The following is an 18,409-nucleotide window of genomic DNA, read 5'->3' on the forward strand; positions in this document are numbered from 1 at the left end:
TGGCTAAATATTTTTTCAATTTTGTTAAATTCTTTTCGAAGAACCAGCTCTTAGTCTCATTAATCTTTTTTTTTTTTTACTTTTGTTTTGAATGATTTAATTTCATTCCATTACTACTGAGTAGATGACAACCAATCTAGAATACCCTGTTTTGCCTCATTCCTATATTGTTTCCCTTCTGACTTGTCACAGTTTTATAGCAAAAGTTAAGTATACCTGTACAGGTTAATATGGCCTGTTGAAAACATCTCTCACAATAAAATCTGTAATAAGCATATGAAGTTATAAAATCTTTTCAAGCATTCAACCAAAACACGAAATACAGAAAAACAAATATTAAACTTTCAGTTCCTGATAATAAAATTTTCAAAAAGATATTTATAGCTCTACATTTTAAAAATTCAAGGTAGGTTTTAGTCTTTGGTAACAGAATTTTTTTTTTAAACATCTTTATTGGAGTATAATTGCTTTACAATGGTGTGTTAGTTTCTGCTTTATAACAAAGTGAATCAGTTATACATATACATATGTTCTCATATCTCTTCCCTCTTGCATCTCCCTCTCTCCCACCCTCCCTATCCCATCCCTCTGGTGGTCACAAAGCACCAAGCTGATCTTCCTGTGCTATGTGGCTGCTTCTCACTAGCTATCTATTTTACATTTGGTAGTGTATATATGTCCATGCCACTCTCTCACCCTGTCACATCTCACCCCTCCCCCTCCCATATACTCAAGTCCATTCTCTAGTAGGTCTGTGTCTTTATTCCCGTCTTGCCACTAGGTTCTTCATGACCTTTTTTTTTCTCCTTAGATTCCATATATATATGTTAGCATACTGTATTTGTTTTTCTCTTTCTGACTTACTTCACTCTGTATGACAGACTCTAACTCCATCCACCTCACTACAAATACCTCCATTTCATTTCTTTTTATGGCTGAGTAATATTCCATTGTATATATGTGCCACATCTTCTTTATCCATTCATCGGATGATGGACACTTAGGTTGCTTCCATGTCCTGGCTATTGTAAATAGAGCTGCAATGAACATTTTGGTACCTGACTCTTTTTGACCTATGGTTTTCTCAGGGTATATGCCCAGTAGTGGAATTGCTGGGTCATATGGTAGTTCTATTTTTAGTTTTTTAAGGAACCTCCATACTGTTCTCCATAGTGGCTGTATCAATTTACATTCCCACCAACAGTGCAAGAGTGTTCCCTTTCCTCCACACCCTCTCTAGCATTTATTGTTTCTAGATTTTTTGATGATGGCCATTCTGACTGGTGTGAGATGATATCTCATTGCAGTTTTGATTTGCATTTCTCTAATGATTAATGATGTTGAGCATTTTTTCATGTGTTTATTGGCAATGTGTAAATCTTCTTTGGAGAAATGTCTGTTTAGGTCTTCTGCCCATTTTTGGATTGGGTTGTTTGTTTTTTTGATGTTGAGCTGCATGAGTTGCTTGTATGTTCTGGAGATTAATCCTTTGTCAGTTGCTTCATTTGCAAATATTTTGTCCCATTCTAAGTGTTGTCTTTTCGTATTGTTTATGGTTTCCTTTGCTGTGCAAAAGCTTTTAAGTTTCATTAGGTCCCTTTTGTTTATTTTTGTTTTTATTTCCATTTCTCTAGGGGCTGGGTCAAAAAGGATCTTGTTGTGATTTATGTCATAGAGGGTTCTGCCTATGTTTTCCTCTAAGAGTTTGATGGTGCCTGGCCTTACATTTAGGTCTTTAATCCATTTTTAGTTTATTTTTGTGTATGGTGTTAAGGAGTGTTCTAATTTCATTCTTTTACATGTAGCTGTCCAGTTTTCCCAGCACCACTTATTGAAGAGGCTATCGTTTCTCCACTGTATATTCTTGCCTCCTTTATCAAAGATAAGGTGAACATATGTGCATGGGTTTATCTCTGGGCTTTCTATCCTGTTCCATTGATCTATATTTCTGTTTTTGTGCCACTACCATACTGTCTTGATTACTGTAGTTTTGTAGTATAGTCTGAAGTCTGGGAACCTGATTCCTCCAGCTCCGTTTTTCTTTCTCAAGATTGCTTTGGCTATTCGGGGTCTTTTGTGTTTCCATACAAATTGTGAATTTTTTTGTTCTAGTTCTGTGAAAAATGCCATTGGTAGTTTGATAGGGATTGCATTGAATCTGTAGATTGCTTTGGGTAGTAAAGTCATTTTCACAATGTTGATTCTTCCAATCCAAGAACATGGTATATCTCTCCATCTATTTGTATCATCTTTAATTTCTTTCATCGGTGACTTATAATTTTCTGCATACAGGTCTTTTGTCCCCTTAAGTAGGCTTATTCCTAGATATTTTATTCTTTTTGTTGCAATGGTAAATGGGAGTGTTTTCTTAATTTCTCTTTCAGATTTTTCATCATTAGTGTATAGGAATGCAAGCGACTTCTGTGCATTAATTTTGTTTCCTGCTGCTTTACCAAATTCCTTGATTAGCTCTAGTAGTTTTCTGGTAGCATCTTTAGGATTCTCTATATATAGTATCATGTCATCTGCAAACTGTGACAGCTTTACTTCCTTTCCAATTTGGATTCCTTTTACTTCTTTTTCTTCTGTGATGGCTGTGACTAAAACTTCCAAAACTATGTTGAATAATAGTGGTGAGAGTGGGCAACCTTGTCTTGTTCCTGATCTTAGTGGAAATGCTTTCAGTTTTTCACCATTGAGGACGATGTTGGCTGTGGGTTTGTCATATATGACCTTTATTATGTTGAGGAAAGTTCCCTCTATGCCTACTTTCTGGAGGGTTTTTATCATAAATCGGTGTTGAATCTTGTCAAAATCTTTCTCTGCATCTCATGAGATGATCATATGGTTTTTCTCCTTCAATTTGTTAATATGGTGTATCACATTGATTGATTTGTGTATATTGAAGTATCCTTGCATTCCTGGGATAAACCCCACTTGATCATGGTGTATGATCCTTTTAATGTGCTGTTGGATTCTGTTTGCTAGTATTTTGTTGAGGATTTTTGCATCTATGTTCATCAATGATATTGGCGTGTAGTTTTCTTACTTTGTGACATCTTTGTCTGGTTTTGGTATCGGAGTGATGGTGGCCTCATAGAATGAGTTTGGGAGAGTTCCTCCCTCTGGTATATTTTGGAAGAGTTTGAGAAGGATAGGTGTTAGATCTTCTCTAAATGTTTGATAGAATTCGCCTGTGAAGCCATCTGGTCCTGGGCTTTTGTTTGTTGGAAGATTTTTAATCACAGTTTCAGTTTCAGTGTTTGTCATTGGTCTGTTCATATTTTCTATTTCTTCCTGGTTCAGTCTTGGAAGGTTGTGCATTTCTAAGAATTTGTCCATGTCTTCCAGGTTGTCCATTTTATTTACATATACTTGCTTATAGTAATCTCTCATGATCCTTTGTATTTCTGCAGCGTCAGTTGTTACTTCTCCTTTTTCATTTCTAATTCTGTTGATTTGAGTCTTCTCCCTTTATTTCTTCATAAGTTTTGCTAATGGTTTAACAATTTTGTTTATCTTCTCAAAGAACCAGCTTTTACTTTTATTGATCTTTGCTATCGTTTCCTTCAATTCTTTTCTTTTTCATTTATTTCTGATCTGATCTTTATGATTTCTTTCCTTCTGCCCACTTTGGGGTTTTTTTGTTCTTCTTTCTCTAATTGCCTTAGATGTACGGTTAGGTTGTTTATTTGAGACTTTTCTTGTTTCTTAAAGTAGGCTTGTATAGCTATAAACTTCCCTCTTAGAACTGTGTTTGCTGCATCCCATAGGATTTGGGTCGTTCTGTTTTAATTGTCATTTGTTTCTAGGTATTTTTTTGATTTCCTCTTTGATTTCTTCAGTGATCTCTTGGTTATTAAGTAGTGTGTTGTGTGACCGCCATGTGTTTGTATTTCTTACAGATTTTTTCCTGTAATTGATATCTAGTCTCATAGCGTTGTGTTCGGAAAAGATACTTGATATGATTTCAACTTTCTTAAATTTACCAAGGCTTGATTTGTGACCCAAGTTATGATCTATCCTGAAGAATGTTCCATGAGCAGTTGAGAAGAATGTGTACTCTTTTGTTTTGGATGGAATGTCTTATAAATATCAATTAAGTCCATCTTTTTTAATGTATCATTTAAAGCTTGTGTTTCCTTATTTATTTTCATTTTGGATGATCTGTCCATTGGTGAAAGTGGAGTGTTAAAGTCGTCTACTATGTTTGTGTTACTGTCGATTTCCCCTTTTATGGCTGTTAGTATTTGCCTTAAGTATTGAGTGCTCTTATGTTAGGTGCATAAATATTTACAATTGTTATATCTTCTTCTTGGATTGATCCCTTGATCATTATGTAGTGTCTTTCTTTGTCTCTTGTAATAGTCTTTACTTTAAAATGTATTTCGTCTGATATGAGTATTGTTACTCCAGTTAACTGTTTGGCACTAGCCCCCTTCAGGTTATGTTCACACAGCCAACCCCAGTCATCTCCCTGGGATCCGACCGAAGCCCAAGCCTCAGCTCCCAGCCCCCACCCATCTCGGTGGGTGAGCAGACAAGCCTCTCGGGCTGGTGAGTGCAGGTCGGCACCGATCCTCTGTGCGGGAATCTGTCCACTTTGCCCTCCGCCCCCCTGTTCCTGTGCTCTCTTTCATGGCTCTGAAGCTCTGCCCTCTGCCACCAGCAGTCTCCCCCTGCAAAGGGGCTTCCTAGTGTATGGAAAGTTTTCCTCCTTCACAGCTCCCTCCCCCTGGTGCAGGTCCCGTCCCTATTCTTTGTCTCTGTTTTTTCTTTTTTCTTTTACCCTACCCAGGTATGTGGGGAGTTTCTTGCCTTTTGGGAGGTCTAGGTCTTCTGCCAGCATTCAGTAGGTGTTCTGTAGGAGTTGTTCCACATGTAGATGTATTTCTGATATGTTTGTGGGGAGGAAGGTGATCTCTGCTTCTTACTCTTCCTCTATCTTGAAGCTCCTCTCACTTGATATGATTTTAATTTTCTTAAATTTACTGAAGATTGTTTTATGGTCCAGTATCTTGGAGACCATAAAAAGATCATAAAAGTGCACTTGAAACGAATACATATTCTGCTGCTTTTGGATGGAATGTAGTATATACATATTCAGTCCATCTGGAATTGAATGTCTGTTTCTTTTCCCAGGTTAGGGAATTTTCCAGCTATTATTTCTTCAAATATGTTTTCTGCCTCTTCCTCTCTCTCTCCTTCTGCTGGGACCTCTATAAAGTGAATGTTAGTATGTTTGATGTTGTCCCAGATTTCTCTTAAACTGTCCTCATTTCTTTTTATTCTTTTTTTCTGTTCAGCTTTAGTGATTTCCACTATTGTCTTCGAACTTGCTGATTCATTCCTCTGTATCATTTAGTCTACTGTTGATTTCTTCTAGTGTAGTTTTCATTTCAGTTATTGTATTCTTCATCTGTTTGGTTGTTCTTTATATTTTATAACTCTCTGTTAAAAACATCTAACTTCTCATTCTGTTCTTCCATTCTTCTCTCAAGTTCTTTGATCATCATTACAATCATTACATTGTACTCTTTCTTGGATAGATTGGCTCTCTCCACTTCATGTAGTTCTTCTGGATTTTATCTTGTTCCTTCACTTGGAACATGTTCCTTTGTCTCTTCATTTTGCCTAACTTACTATTTTTATTTTTGTGGATTTGGTAGGTTGGTTACATTTCCTGACATTGGAGAAGTGGCCTTTTGTAGGATACCTCTTATGTGTCTCAGCAGTGCACTCCCCTCTGGTTGCTAGAGCTTTATGTTCTAGGGGTTCCACCTATTTCAGCTGCTTGGGTCCTTCTGTTGTTTCAGGCTGATTATTGTGAACACTCTTATAGGCTTGGCTGGCCCCTGGTCTGGTTGCTTGCTGGGCCCTGCCTTGTGCGGAGGCTGCTAGACACTGCTTGGGGGTGCTGGGTCACAAGGCAGCTGGCTGCAGAACTCCAGGGTCTAGAGCTGGCTAATTGGCAGGGAAAGCTGGGTCCTGGGATTTGGATGCAGGGCTGAGGGGTACCAGAGCTTGTGTTGGACCACTGGTGGGTGTGGCCAGTTCCAGATACAGCTGGCTGCAGGGTCTGGGGTTCTCAAAGTTTCTGTTGGTCTGCTGGTGGGCAGGGCTGTCGTCCAGCCAGTCCCAGGGCTAGTGCTGGTCTGCTGGTGACTAGACTGCATTTGCAGGCTGCGAAGCTGTGATTTTCCTGGGGCTGGTGTCTGCCTGCTTGTGGGTAGATCTGAGTCCTAGGGTCTCTGGCTGCAGAGCCCTGAGGGTCCTGCATCTAGTTCCTGCACACTGGTATGTGGGGCCTGGTCCTTGCCCCTCTAGTGGGCAGTGCTGTGTCCAGGGGTGGATGGTGGCTCAGGTCATCTTAAGGTAGCCTGTCTGCTAGTGGGTGGGGGCTGAGTCCCTGTCCAGTTAGTTGTTTGGCTTGAGGTATCCCAGTACTCGTACCTAGGGGCTGGTGGGCATGGGTGGGGCTGGGTCCTGAGGCTAGTAAACTAGAGGGAGGCTTCCAAAATGACACTTGCCAGCACCAGAGTCCACATGGTAGAACAAGCTCCCAAAAATGGCTGCCACTAGTGTCTGTGTTCCCAAGGGTGACCTCTATTTGCCCCCTGCCTCTCTGGGAGACTATCCAAGATCAGCAGGTACGTCTGACCCAGACTCCTTTCAAATTACTGCTTCTTCCATGGGTTCTGGAGCATGTGAGATTTTGTGTGTGCCCTTTAAGAGTGGAGACTATTTCCCATGGTTCTCTGGCTCTTCTGAAATTAAGCTCCTCTGGCTTTCAAAGCCAAACATTCTGGGGGCTTGTCTTCCTGGTGCAGGACCCCCATGCTGGGGATCATGATGTGGAGCTCAGATCCCTCACTCTGTGGGCAGAATCCCTCTAATTGGAATTATTCTTCCATTTGTGGGTCACCCAACTGGGGGTATGGGTCTTGACTATACTGTGACTCTCCCCCTTCCACCTGACTGATGGTTTCTTCTTAATATTTTTAGTTGTAGCAGATCTTTTCTGGTGGGTTCTGGTCTTTTCATTGATAGGTGTTCTGTAAATTGTAATTTTGGTGTGCCTGTGAAAGGGGGTGGGCTCAGGGTTTTTCTACTCCATGATCTTGGCCCATCAGTGTATATCTTCTTTAAAGTAGTGTCTATTCAGACTTTTTCCCCACTTCTTAATTGGCTTTTTTTCCCCTTGTTGTTGAGTTTTAAGAGTTCTTTGTATATTAAGGCTACAGTTCCTTAATTAGATACATGTTTTGCAAATATTTTCTTCCACTGTGTGACTTCTCTTTAATTCTTTTAAAAGTAATTTTTTTCCCACAGAGCCATTTTTAAAAATTTTAATAAAGTCTACTTATCCGTATTTTTTCTTTTGTGGATTGTAATTTTGATGTTGTATCTAAAAAGTCATTATACAACCCAAAGCAGCATAGATTTTCTCTTTCTTTGCATTTTACACTTAGGTCTATATTCTATTTTGCATTAATTTTTATTATATTTCAAAAGATCAAGGTCTGTATCTAAGTTTATATTTTTGCATATGAGCAGGCAATAATTCCTGTGTCATATGTTTGAAATGACTAGTCTTTCTCTATTTAATTGCCTCTGCTCCTTTGTCAAAGATCTTGACTCTATTTGTTTGGGTATCTTTCTGGGTTCTTCATTCTGTTTCACTGATGTATACATGTATACTTTTGCTAATACAATACTGACTTAATCACTGTAGCTTTATAGTAAGCCTTGAAATTCTGTAGTGTATGTCTTTTGTTTATCCTCTAAATTATTGTTTTTGTTATCAAGGTCTTTTGTCTTTCATATAAAAACACGATACTACAAAGTATCTTGCTTAGATTTTGATAGATATTGCATTAATAAACAGACAAAGATGAAATGAATTGACATCTTAATATTGAGTCTTCCAATCCATGAACATGGAATCTCACTTCATTTATAAATAAATCTTAGAGCCAAAATTCAAGATGGCAGAGGAGTAAGACATAGAGATCACCTTCCTCCCCACAAATACATCAGAAATACATCTACATGTGGAACAACTCCTACAGAACACCTACTGAAAGCTGGCAGAAGACCTCAGACATCCCAAAAGGCAATAAACTCCTTACGTACTGGGTAGGGCAAAAAGAAAAAGAAAAAACAGAGACAAAAGAATAAGGACAGGATCTGCACCTCCAGGAGGAAGCTGTGAAGGAGGAAAAGTTTCCAAACTCTAAGAAGTCTCTGCAATGGCAGAGACAGGGGGTGGTGGTGGGGAAGCTTCATAGCCATGGAGGAGAGTGCAGCAATAGGGGTGTAGAGGGCAAAGTGAAGAGATTCCTACACAGAGGATCGGTGCCAACCAACACTCACCAGCCTGAGAGGATTGCTCACCTGCCTGGGCAGGTGGGGGTTAGGAGTTGAGGCTCTGGCTTTGGAGGTCAGATCCCAGGGAGAGGACTGGGGTTAGCTGCCTAAACACAGCCTTAAGGGGACTAGAGTGCCACAGCTAGCCGGGAGGGAGTCCAGCAAAAAGTTTGGAACTGCCTAAGAGGCAACAGACAATTGTTTCATGGTGCATGAGGAGAGGGGATTCAGAGCACCACCTAAACGAGCTCCAGAGATGGGCATGAGCCACAGCTATTAGCGTGGACATGAGAGACAGGCCTGAAATGCTAAGGCTGCTGCTGCAGCCATCAAGAAGCTTGTGTGCAAGCACAGGTCACTAGGCACACTTCCGCTCCTGGGAGCCTGTGTAGCCCACCACTGTCAGGTTCCCATAATCCAGGGACAATTTCCCTGGAAGAACGCACGATGTGCTTCAGGCTGTTGCAACGTCATGTTGGCCTCTGCCACCACAGGCTTGCTCCCCATTCTGTACCCCTCCTCCCCCCACGGCCTGAGTGAGCCAGGGCCCCTTAATCAGCAGCTCCTTGAACCCTGTCCTGTCTGAGTGAAGAATAGACACCTTCAGGCGACCTACATGAGAGGTGGGGCCAAATCCAAACCTGAACCCCAGGAACTGTGCGAACAAAGAAGAGAAAGGGAAATCTCCCATTAGCCTCAGGAGCAGTGGATTAAAGCTCCACAATCAACTTGATGTACATTGCATATCTGGAATACCTGAATAGACAATGAATCATCCCAAAATTGAGGCAGTGGACTTTGGGAGCAACTGTAAACTTGGGGTTTCCTTTTTGCATCTAAATTGTTTCTGGTTTTATGTTTATCTTAGTTTGGTATTTAGAGTTTATTATCATTGTTAGATTTGTTTGTTGATTTGGTTGCTCTCTTCCTTTTTTATATATAGATATATATTTTTATTCATTTTTCTCTTTTTATCAGTGTGTATGTGGATGCTTTTGTCTTTGATTTTGTCTGTATAGCTTTGCTTTTACCATTTGTCCTAGGGTTTTGCCTGTCCGTTTTTTGTTTTTTATTTGTTTGTTTTTTAGTATAGTTTTTAGTGCTTCTTATCATTGGTGAATTTGTTTTTTGGTTTGGTTGCTCTCTTCCTTCTTTCCTTTTTTAAATTACTTTTTATTTTTTTAAATAATTTTTTAAATTTTTTATTTTGTAATAACTTTTTTATTTTATTTTAATTATTTTTTCTTTCATTTTTTCACACTTTTCTTCTGGGCGATGTGGCTGACAGTGTCTTGGTCCTCCAGCTGGGTGTCAGGTCTGTGCCTCTGAGGTGGGAGAGCCTAGTTAATGACATTGGTCCACCAGAGACCTCCCAGCTCCATGTAGTATCAAACAGTGAAAGCTCTCCTAGAGATCTCCATCTCAACACTAAGAGCCAGCTCCATTCAACGACCAGCATCCTACAGTGCTGGACACCCTATCCCAAACAAGTAGCAAGACAGGAACACAAAACCACCCATTAGCAAACAGGCTGCCTAAAATCAAAATAAGGTCACAGACACCTCAAAACAAACCGCCGTACACAGTCCTGCCCACCAGAAAGCCAAGATCCAGCCTCATCCACCAGAACACAGGCACCAGTCCCCTCCACCAGGAAGCCTACAGAACCCAATGAACCAATAAGAACCTGCAGCCTGAGAAAAAGAGACCCCAAACACAGTAAGTTAAGCAAAATGAGAAGACAGAGAAATACGAAGCAGATGAAGGAGCAGAGTAAAAACCCACCAGACCAAAAAATGAAGAGGAAATAGGCAGTCTACTTGAAAAAGAATTCAGAGTAATGATCCAAAATCTTTGAAAAAGAATGGAGAAAATACAAGAAACGTTTAACAAGGACATAGAAGAACTAAAGAATAAACAAACAATGATAAACAATAAATGAAATTTAAAATTCTCTAGAAGGAATCAATAGCAGAATAACTGAGGCAGAAGAAAGGATAAGTGACCTGGAAGATAAAATAGTGGAAATAACTACCACAGAGCAGAATAAAGAAAAAAGAATGAAAAGAATTGAGGACTGTCTCAGAGACCTCTGGGACAACATTAAACACACCAACATTAGAATTATAATGGTCCCAGAAGAAGAAGAGAAAAGGAAAGGGACTAGGAAAATATTTGAAGAGATTATAGTTGAAAACTTCCCTAATATGAGAAAGGAAATTGTCATTCAAGTCCAGGAAGTGCAGAGTCCCATACAGGATAAATCCAAGGTGAAATGCACCAAGACACATATTAATCCAACTATCAAAAATTAAATACAAAGGAAAAATATTAAAAGTAGTAAGGAAAAAGAAACAAATAACATACAAGGGAATCCCTATAAGGTTAACAGATGATCTTTCAGCAGAAACACTGAAAGCCAAAAGGGAGGGGCAGGACATATTTAAAATGATGAAAGAGAAAAACCTACAACCAAGATTACTCTAACCTGCAAGGGTCTCATTCAGTATTGATGGAGAAATTAAAATCTTTACAGCCAAGCAAATGTTAAGAAAATTCAAAACTACCAAACCAGCTTTACAACGAATGGTAAAGGAACTTCTCTAGGCAGGAAACACAAGAGAAGGAAAAGACCTACAATAACAAACCCGAAACAATTAAGAAAATGGTAATACGAACATACATATCAATGACTACCTTAAATGTAAATGGATAAAATGTTCCAGCCAAAAGACATAGATTAGCTGAATGGATAAAAAAACAAGACCCGTATATATGCTGTCTAGAGGAGACCCACTTCAGACTTAGGTACACATACAGACTGAAAGGGAGGGGATGGAAAAAGATATTCCATGCAAAGGGAAATCAAAAGAAAGCTGGAGTAGCAATTCTCATATCAGACAAAATAGACTTTAAAATAAAGACTAATAGAAGAGCCAAAGAAGGATTGATCCAGGGATCAATCCAAGAAGATATAACAATTGTAAATATTTATCCACCCAACATAGGAGCACCTCAATACATAGGCAAATGTTAACAGCCATAAAAGGGGAAATCGACAGTAACACAATCATAGTAGGGGCCTTTAATACCCCACTTTCACCAATGGGCAGATCATCCAAAATGAAAATAAATAAGGAAACACAACCTTAAAATGATACATTAAACAAGGTGCACTTACTTGATATTTATGGGACATTCCATCCAAAAACAACAGAATACACTTTCTTCTCAAGTGCTCATAGAACATTCTCCAGGATACATCATATCTTGGTTCACAAATCAAGTCATGATAAATATAAGAAAATTGAATTCGTATCAAGTATCATATCTGACCACAATGCTGAGACTAGATATCAATTACAGGAAAAATCTGTAAAAAATACAAACACATGGAGGTTAAGCAATATGCTACTAAATAACTAAGAGATCACTGAAGAAATCAAAAAGGAAATAAAAAAATACCTAGAAACAAATGACAATGAAAACACAATGACCCAAAACCTATGAGATGCAGCAAAAGCAGTTTGAAGAGGAAAGTTTAGAGCAAAACAATGCTACCTCAGGAAACAAGAAACATCTCAAATAAACAGCCTAAACTTACAGCTAAAGCAACTAGAGAAAGATGAACCAAAAAACCCCCAAAGTTAGCAGAAGGAAAGAAATCATAAATCTCAATCAGAAATAAATGAAAAAGAAATGAAGGAAACAATAGCAAAGATCAGTAAAACTAAAAGCTGGTTCTTTAAGAAGATAAACAAAATTGATAAACCATTAGCCAGATTCATCAAGAAAAAAAGGGAGAGGACTCAAATCAATAGAATTAGAAATGAAAAAGGAAAACTAACAACTGACACTGCAGAAGTACAAAGGATCATGAGAGATCACTACAAGCAACTATATGCCAATAAAATGGACAACCTAGAAGAAATGGACAAATTCTTAGAAAAGCACAACCTTCTGAGGCTGAATGAGGAAGAAATAGAAAATATAAACCGACAAATCACAAGCATTGTAATTGAGACTGTGATTAAAAATTTTCCAAAAAACAAAGCCAAGGACCAAGTGGCTTCACAGGCGAATTCTACCAAACATTTAGAGAAGAGCTAACACCTATCCTTCTCAAACTCTTCCAAAATATAGCAGAGGGAGGAACACTCCCAAACTCATTCTATGAGGCCACATTCTCCCTGATACCAAAACCAGATAAAGATTTTACAAAAAAAAAAAAACAAAAAAAAAAACTATAGGCCAATATCACTGATGATCATACATGCAAAAATCCTGAACAAAATACTCACAAACAGGATCCAAGAGCACATTAAAATGATCATACACCATGATCAAGTAGGGTTTATCACAGGAATGGAAGGATTCTTCAGTATACTCAAATCAATCAATGTGATGCACAGTATTAACAAATTGAAGAAGAAAAACCATATGATCATCTCAATAGATGCAGAAAAAGATTCTGGCAAAATTCAATACCCATTTATGATAACAACCCTCCAGAAGAAAGGAATAGAAGGAACTTACCACAACATAATAAAGGCCATATATGACAAACCCACAGCCAACATCGTTCTCAATGGTGAAAAACTGAAACCATTTCCTCTAAGATCAGGAAAAAGACAAGGTTTTCCAGAGTCACCACTATCGTTTAACATAGTTTTGGAAGTTTTAGCCACAGCAATCAGAATAGAAAAGAAATAAGAGGAATCCAAATCTGAAAAGAAGAAGTAAAGCTGTCCCTGTTTGCAGATGACATGATACTATACATAGAGAATCCTAAAGATGCTACCAGAAAACTACTAGAGCTAATCAATGAATTTGGTAAAGTAGCAGGATACAATATTAATGCACAGAAATCTCTTGTATTCCTATACACTAATGATGAAAAATCTGAAAGAGAAATTAAGGAAACACTCCCATTTACCATTGCAACAAAAAGAATAAAATACCTAGGAATAAACCTACCTAAGGAGACAAAAGACCTGTATGCAGAAAACTATAAGACACTGATGAAAGAAATTAAAGATGATACAAAGAGATGGAGAGATATACCATGTTCTTGGATTGGAAGAATCAACACTGAGAAAATGACTATATTACCCAAAGCAATCTACAGATTCAATGCAATCCCTATCCAACTACCAATGGCATTTTTCACAGAACTAGAACAAAAAAATTCACAATTTGTATGCAAACACAAAAGACCCCGAATAGCCAAAGCAATCTTGAGAACGAAAAATGGAACTGGAGGAATCAGGTTCCCGGACTTCAGCCTAGAGTACAAAGCTACAGTAATCAAGACAGTATGGTAGTGGCACAAAAACAGAAATATAGATCAATGGAACAGGATGGATGGCTCAGAGATAAACCCATGCACATATGGTCACCTTATCTTTGATACAGGAGGCAAGAATATACAATGGAGAAAAGACAGCCTCTTCAATAAGTGGTGCTGGGAAAACTGGACAGCTACATGTAAAAGAATGAAATTAGAACACTCCCTAACACCATACACAAAAATAAACTCAAAATGGATTAAAGACCTAAATGTAAGGCCAGACACCATCAAACTCTTAGAGGAAAACATGGGCAGAACCTTCTATGATATAAATCACAGCAAGATCCTTTTTGACCCAGCTCCTAGAGAAATGGAAATAAAAACAAAAATAAACAAAGGGGACCTAATGAAACTCAATAGCTTTTGCACAAGAGCAAGATGAAAAGACAACCCTGAGAATGGGAGAAAATATTTGCAAATGAAGCAACTGACAAAGGGTTAATCTCCAAAATTTACAAACAGCTCATGCAGCTCAATATCAAAAAAACAAACAACCCCATCCAGAAATGGGCAGAAGACCTAAATAGACATTTCTCCAAAGCAGATATACAGATTGCCAAGAAACACATGAAAGGATGCTCAACATCACTAATCATTAGAGAAATGCAAATCAAAACTACAATGAGGTATCACCTACCCCAGTCAGAATGGCCATCATCAGAAAATCTACAAGCAATAAATGCTGGAGTGGGTGTGAAGAAAAGGGAACCCTATTGCACTGTTGGTGGGAATGTAAATTGATACAGCCACTATGGAGAACAGTAAGGAGGTTCCTTCAAAAACTACAAATAGAACTACCATACCACCCAGCAATCCCACTACTGGGCATATACCCTGAAAGAACCGTAATTCAAAAAGAGTCATGTACCACAATGTTCATTGCAGCTCTATTTCCAATAGCCAGGACATGGAAGCAACCTAAGTGTCGATTGACTGATGAATGGATAAAGAAGATGTGGCACATATATACAATGGAATATTAGCCATATAAGGAAACAAAATTGAGTTATTTGTAGTGAGTGGATGGATCTAGAGTCTGTCATACAGAGTGAAGTAAGTCAGAAAGAGAAAAACAAATACCACATACTAATACATATATATGGAATCTAAAAAAAAAATAAAATGGTTCCAAAGAACCTAGGGGCAAGACAGTAATAAAGACGCAGACATAGGGAATGGACTTGAGGACATGGGGAGGGTGTAGGGTAAGCTGGGACGAAGTGAGAGTCTGGCATGGACATATATACAGTACCAAATGTGAAATAGCTAGCTACTGGGAAGCAGCTGCATAGCACAGGGAGATCAGCTCAGTGCTTTGTGACCACCTAGAGGGGTGGGATAGGGAGGATAGGAGGGAGAAACAAGAGGGTGGAGAGGAAGGAGATATTGGGTTATATGTATATGTATAGCTGAGTCACTTTGTTATACAGCAGAAACTAACACCATTGTAAAGCAATTATAGTCCAATGAAGATGTTAAAATACACACATAAATAAATAAATAAATAAATAAATAAATAAATACGAAACAAATCTTAGATCTTTTTTTTTTTTTTTAATGTCTGAAACATTTATATTAACATATTTCCATGCAAATAACCCAATGAAAGTTTAGTATTAGTTGTTTTCTTTGTTTTTTTATACTGCAGGTTCTTATTAGGCATCAATTTTATACACATCAGTGTATACATGTCAATCCCAATCGCCCAATTCAGCACACCACCATCCCCACCCCACCGCAGTTTTCCCCCCTTGGTGTCCATATGTCCATTCTCTACATCTGTGTCTCAACTTCTGCCCTGCAAACTGGCTCATCTGTACCATTTTTCTAGGTTCCACATACATGCATTAATATACGATATTTGTTTTTCTCTTTCTGACTTACTTCACTCTGTATGACAGTCTCTAGATCCATCCACGTCTCAACAAATGACTCAATTTCGTTCCTTTTTATGGCTGAGTAATATTCCATTGTATATATGTACCACAACTTCTTTATCCATTCGTCTGTCGATGGGCATTTAGGTTGCTTCCATGTCCTGGCTATTGTAAATAGTGCTGCAATGAACATTGGGGTGCATGTGTCTTTTTGAATTATGGTTTTCTCTGGGTATACGCCCAGTAGTGGGATTGCTGGATCATATGGTAAATCTATTTTTAGTTTTTAAAGGAACCTCCATACTGTTCTCCATAGTGGCTGTATCAATTTACAGAATAGCCATCATCAAAAAGACTACAAATAATAAATGCTGGAGAGGGTGTGGAGAAAAAACCCTCCTACACTGTTGGTGAGAATGTAAATTGGTGCAGCCACTATGGAGAGCAGTATGGAAGTCACTTAGAAAACTAAAAAGAGAGTTATCATATGACCTAGCAATCCCACTCCTGGGCATATATCTGGAAAAGATGAAAACTCTAATTCGAAAGGATACATGCACCCCAATGTTCATAGCAGCACTATTTACAATAATGAAGACATGGAAGCAGCCTAAATGTCCATCAACAGATAAATGGATAAAAAGTTGTGGTATATATATACAATGGAATATTACTCAGCCATAAAAAATGAAATAATGCTGTTGCTGAGTCCAAGCTCACTCTGCTTGCCACACGAAAGGCCAATGAATCGGAGTTGAGATGTTGAGGCAAGGAATAGGACTTTATTTCGAAAGCCAGCAGATGGAGAAGATGGCAGACTAATGCCTCTGAAAAACCATCTTTTCAGGGTCTGGATGCCATTTTCTTTTATATAATCAGAGAGGGAGAGGCAGTGAGGAAGTAAAGTAAAAAGGCAGAATAGAGAGGGAGAGGAGGTGAGGAAGTAAAGTAAAAAGGCCATCAGTCTTGCAAAACATGTCCTGGAATGACCAGCCTTGGTGAGGGGATGTGTTAGTTTCTTTTTTCTTTCAACCATCCACAGGTGAGCAGGGTCAGATTGTCTCCCTGTAAGCTGAACAGCAGAGGGGCAGGGTTCCCTGTGGCAGGCCATTATGTATGATTATAATGACAAAAGCAACAAAAAGCAAAGGTTAAAGTCAAACAAACAGATCCAACGTGGAGTCTGATTTAACTCTTCCCTGTTAACAATGCCATTTGCAGCAACGTGGGTGGACCTAGAGATCATCATACTAAGTGAAGTAAATCAGACAAAGACAAATATCATATGATATCACTTATATGTGGAATGTAAAAAAGATACAAATGAATTTACTTATAAAACAGAAATAGACTCACAGACATAGAAGCCAAACTGATGGTTACCAAAGAGGATAGTGGGGGTGGTGGGGGGAGACAAATTAGGAGTTTATGATTAACATACACACACTACTATATATAAAATACGTAAACAACAGGACAGGGACCTAGTGTAAAGCACAGGGAACTAAATATCTTGTAGTAACCTACGATGGAAAAGAATCTGAAAAAGAATATATACATATAACAATTTTGCTGTACACTTGAAACTAACACAATATTGTAAGTTAACTATACTTCAATAAAAAAAAAAGAAAAAGAAATCCTCAAAGATTTCCAAGGAGCTATGCCTAGTGTGTCAGAATATTAACCCTTTGATCTTTGTGTTGAATTTTATAAACTTTCAATCAACAATAAATCTTATTCACTTCCATATTATTTCCTAGGATGGCACGGGCACTAGGTTTTTATAATGTAGTCTTACTTATGATGTAAATATTTTCAGTGTCTCTTAAGTCAATAAAATATAATGTTAAGAAAAAGAAGCATCTACTTTCCCACTGTTTAGTATGTTGTTAGCTGTAGGGTTTTTGTAGATATTCTTTATCAGGTTGAGGAAATTCCTTTTTATTACTAGTTTGCTGAGAGTTTTTTTTATTATTAATAGGTGTTTGATTTCATCAGATGCTTTTTCTTCAACTGATATGATCAAATGATTTTTTCTTCTTTAGCATGTTGATATTGTGAATTATATTGATTGATTTTTGAATATTGGCCCCACCTTGCACAACTGAACTAAATCCCACTTGGTTTTGATGTATAATTTTTTAAAACATTGTTGGAATAGGTTTGCTAATCTTTTGTTGAGAATTTTTGCATCCATGTTCCTGAGCAATATTCGTAGAGAGTTTTCCTTTCTTTTATGTCTTTGTCTAGTTTTGGTGTTAGGATGATTCTGGATTCATAGAATGAGTTAGTAATGTTATTTTTGCTTCTATTTTCTGGAAAAGATTGCAGAGAATTGGTGTCATTTGTTGCTTAAAAGTTTGATAGAATTTACCAGTGAATCCATCAGAGCCTGGTGCTTTACTTTCTGTGAGGCTATTAATTATTGATTCCATTGCTTTAGTAGATATAGACCTCTTGTGATTAACTGTTTTTCCTTGGGTGAGTTTTGGCAGTTCGTGTCTTTCAATTAATAGTTCCATTGTATGTAAGTTATCGAATTTGTGGGCATAGAGTTTTTCATAGTACTTCATTATTTTCCTTTCGCTGTTCGCAGGAGTAACAGTGATAACTTCTTCATTTTTGATGTGGGTAATGTGTGTCTTCTCTCTTGTTTTCTTGCTTAGCTTGGTTAAAGCTTTATTTTATTGATCTTTTCAAGGAATCACTTTTTTACTTCTGCTGATTTTCTCTATTGTTTTTCTGGATTCAATTTCATTGATTTGTGCTCTAATTATTGTTGTTTACCTTACATTTATTTTCTCCTGCT

At 38.0% G+C, this 18,409-nt stretch overlaps 1 protein-coding gene across 1 annotated transcript in view; it reads left to right on the forward strand.

Annotated features, from left to right (window-relative positions):
- Positions 1 to 6,568: 6,568 nt before the first annotated feature.
- The window catches only part of NECAB1 (N-terminal EF-hand calcium binding protein 1), a 237,438-nt gene continuing 225,597 nt past the window's right edge, over positions 6,569 to 18,409 (forward strand). Inside the window, exon 1 of the mRNA XM_068525486.1 lies at positions 6,569 to 6,650. Within this exon, the coding sequence (XP_068381587.1) occupies positions 6,569 to 6,650 (82 nt within the window). The remainder of the gene's footprint in view (positions 6,651 to 18,409) is intronic.

Source organism: Eschrichtius robustus, chromosome 17 (assembly GCF_028021215.1).
Source record: "Eschrichtius robustus isolate mEscRob2 chromosome 17, mEscRob2.pri, whole genome shotgun sequence".
NCBI lineage: Eukaryota > Metazoa > Chordata > Mammalia > Artiodactyla > Eschrichtiidae > Eschrichtius > Eschrichtius robustus.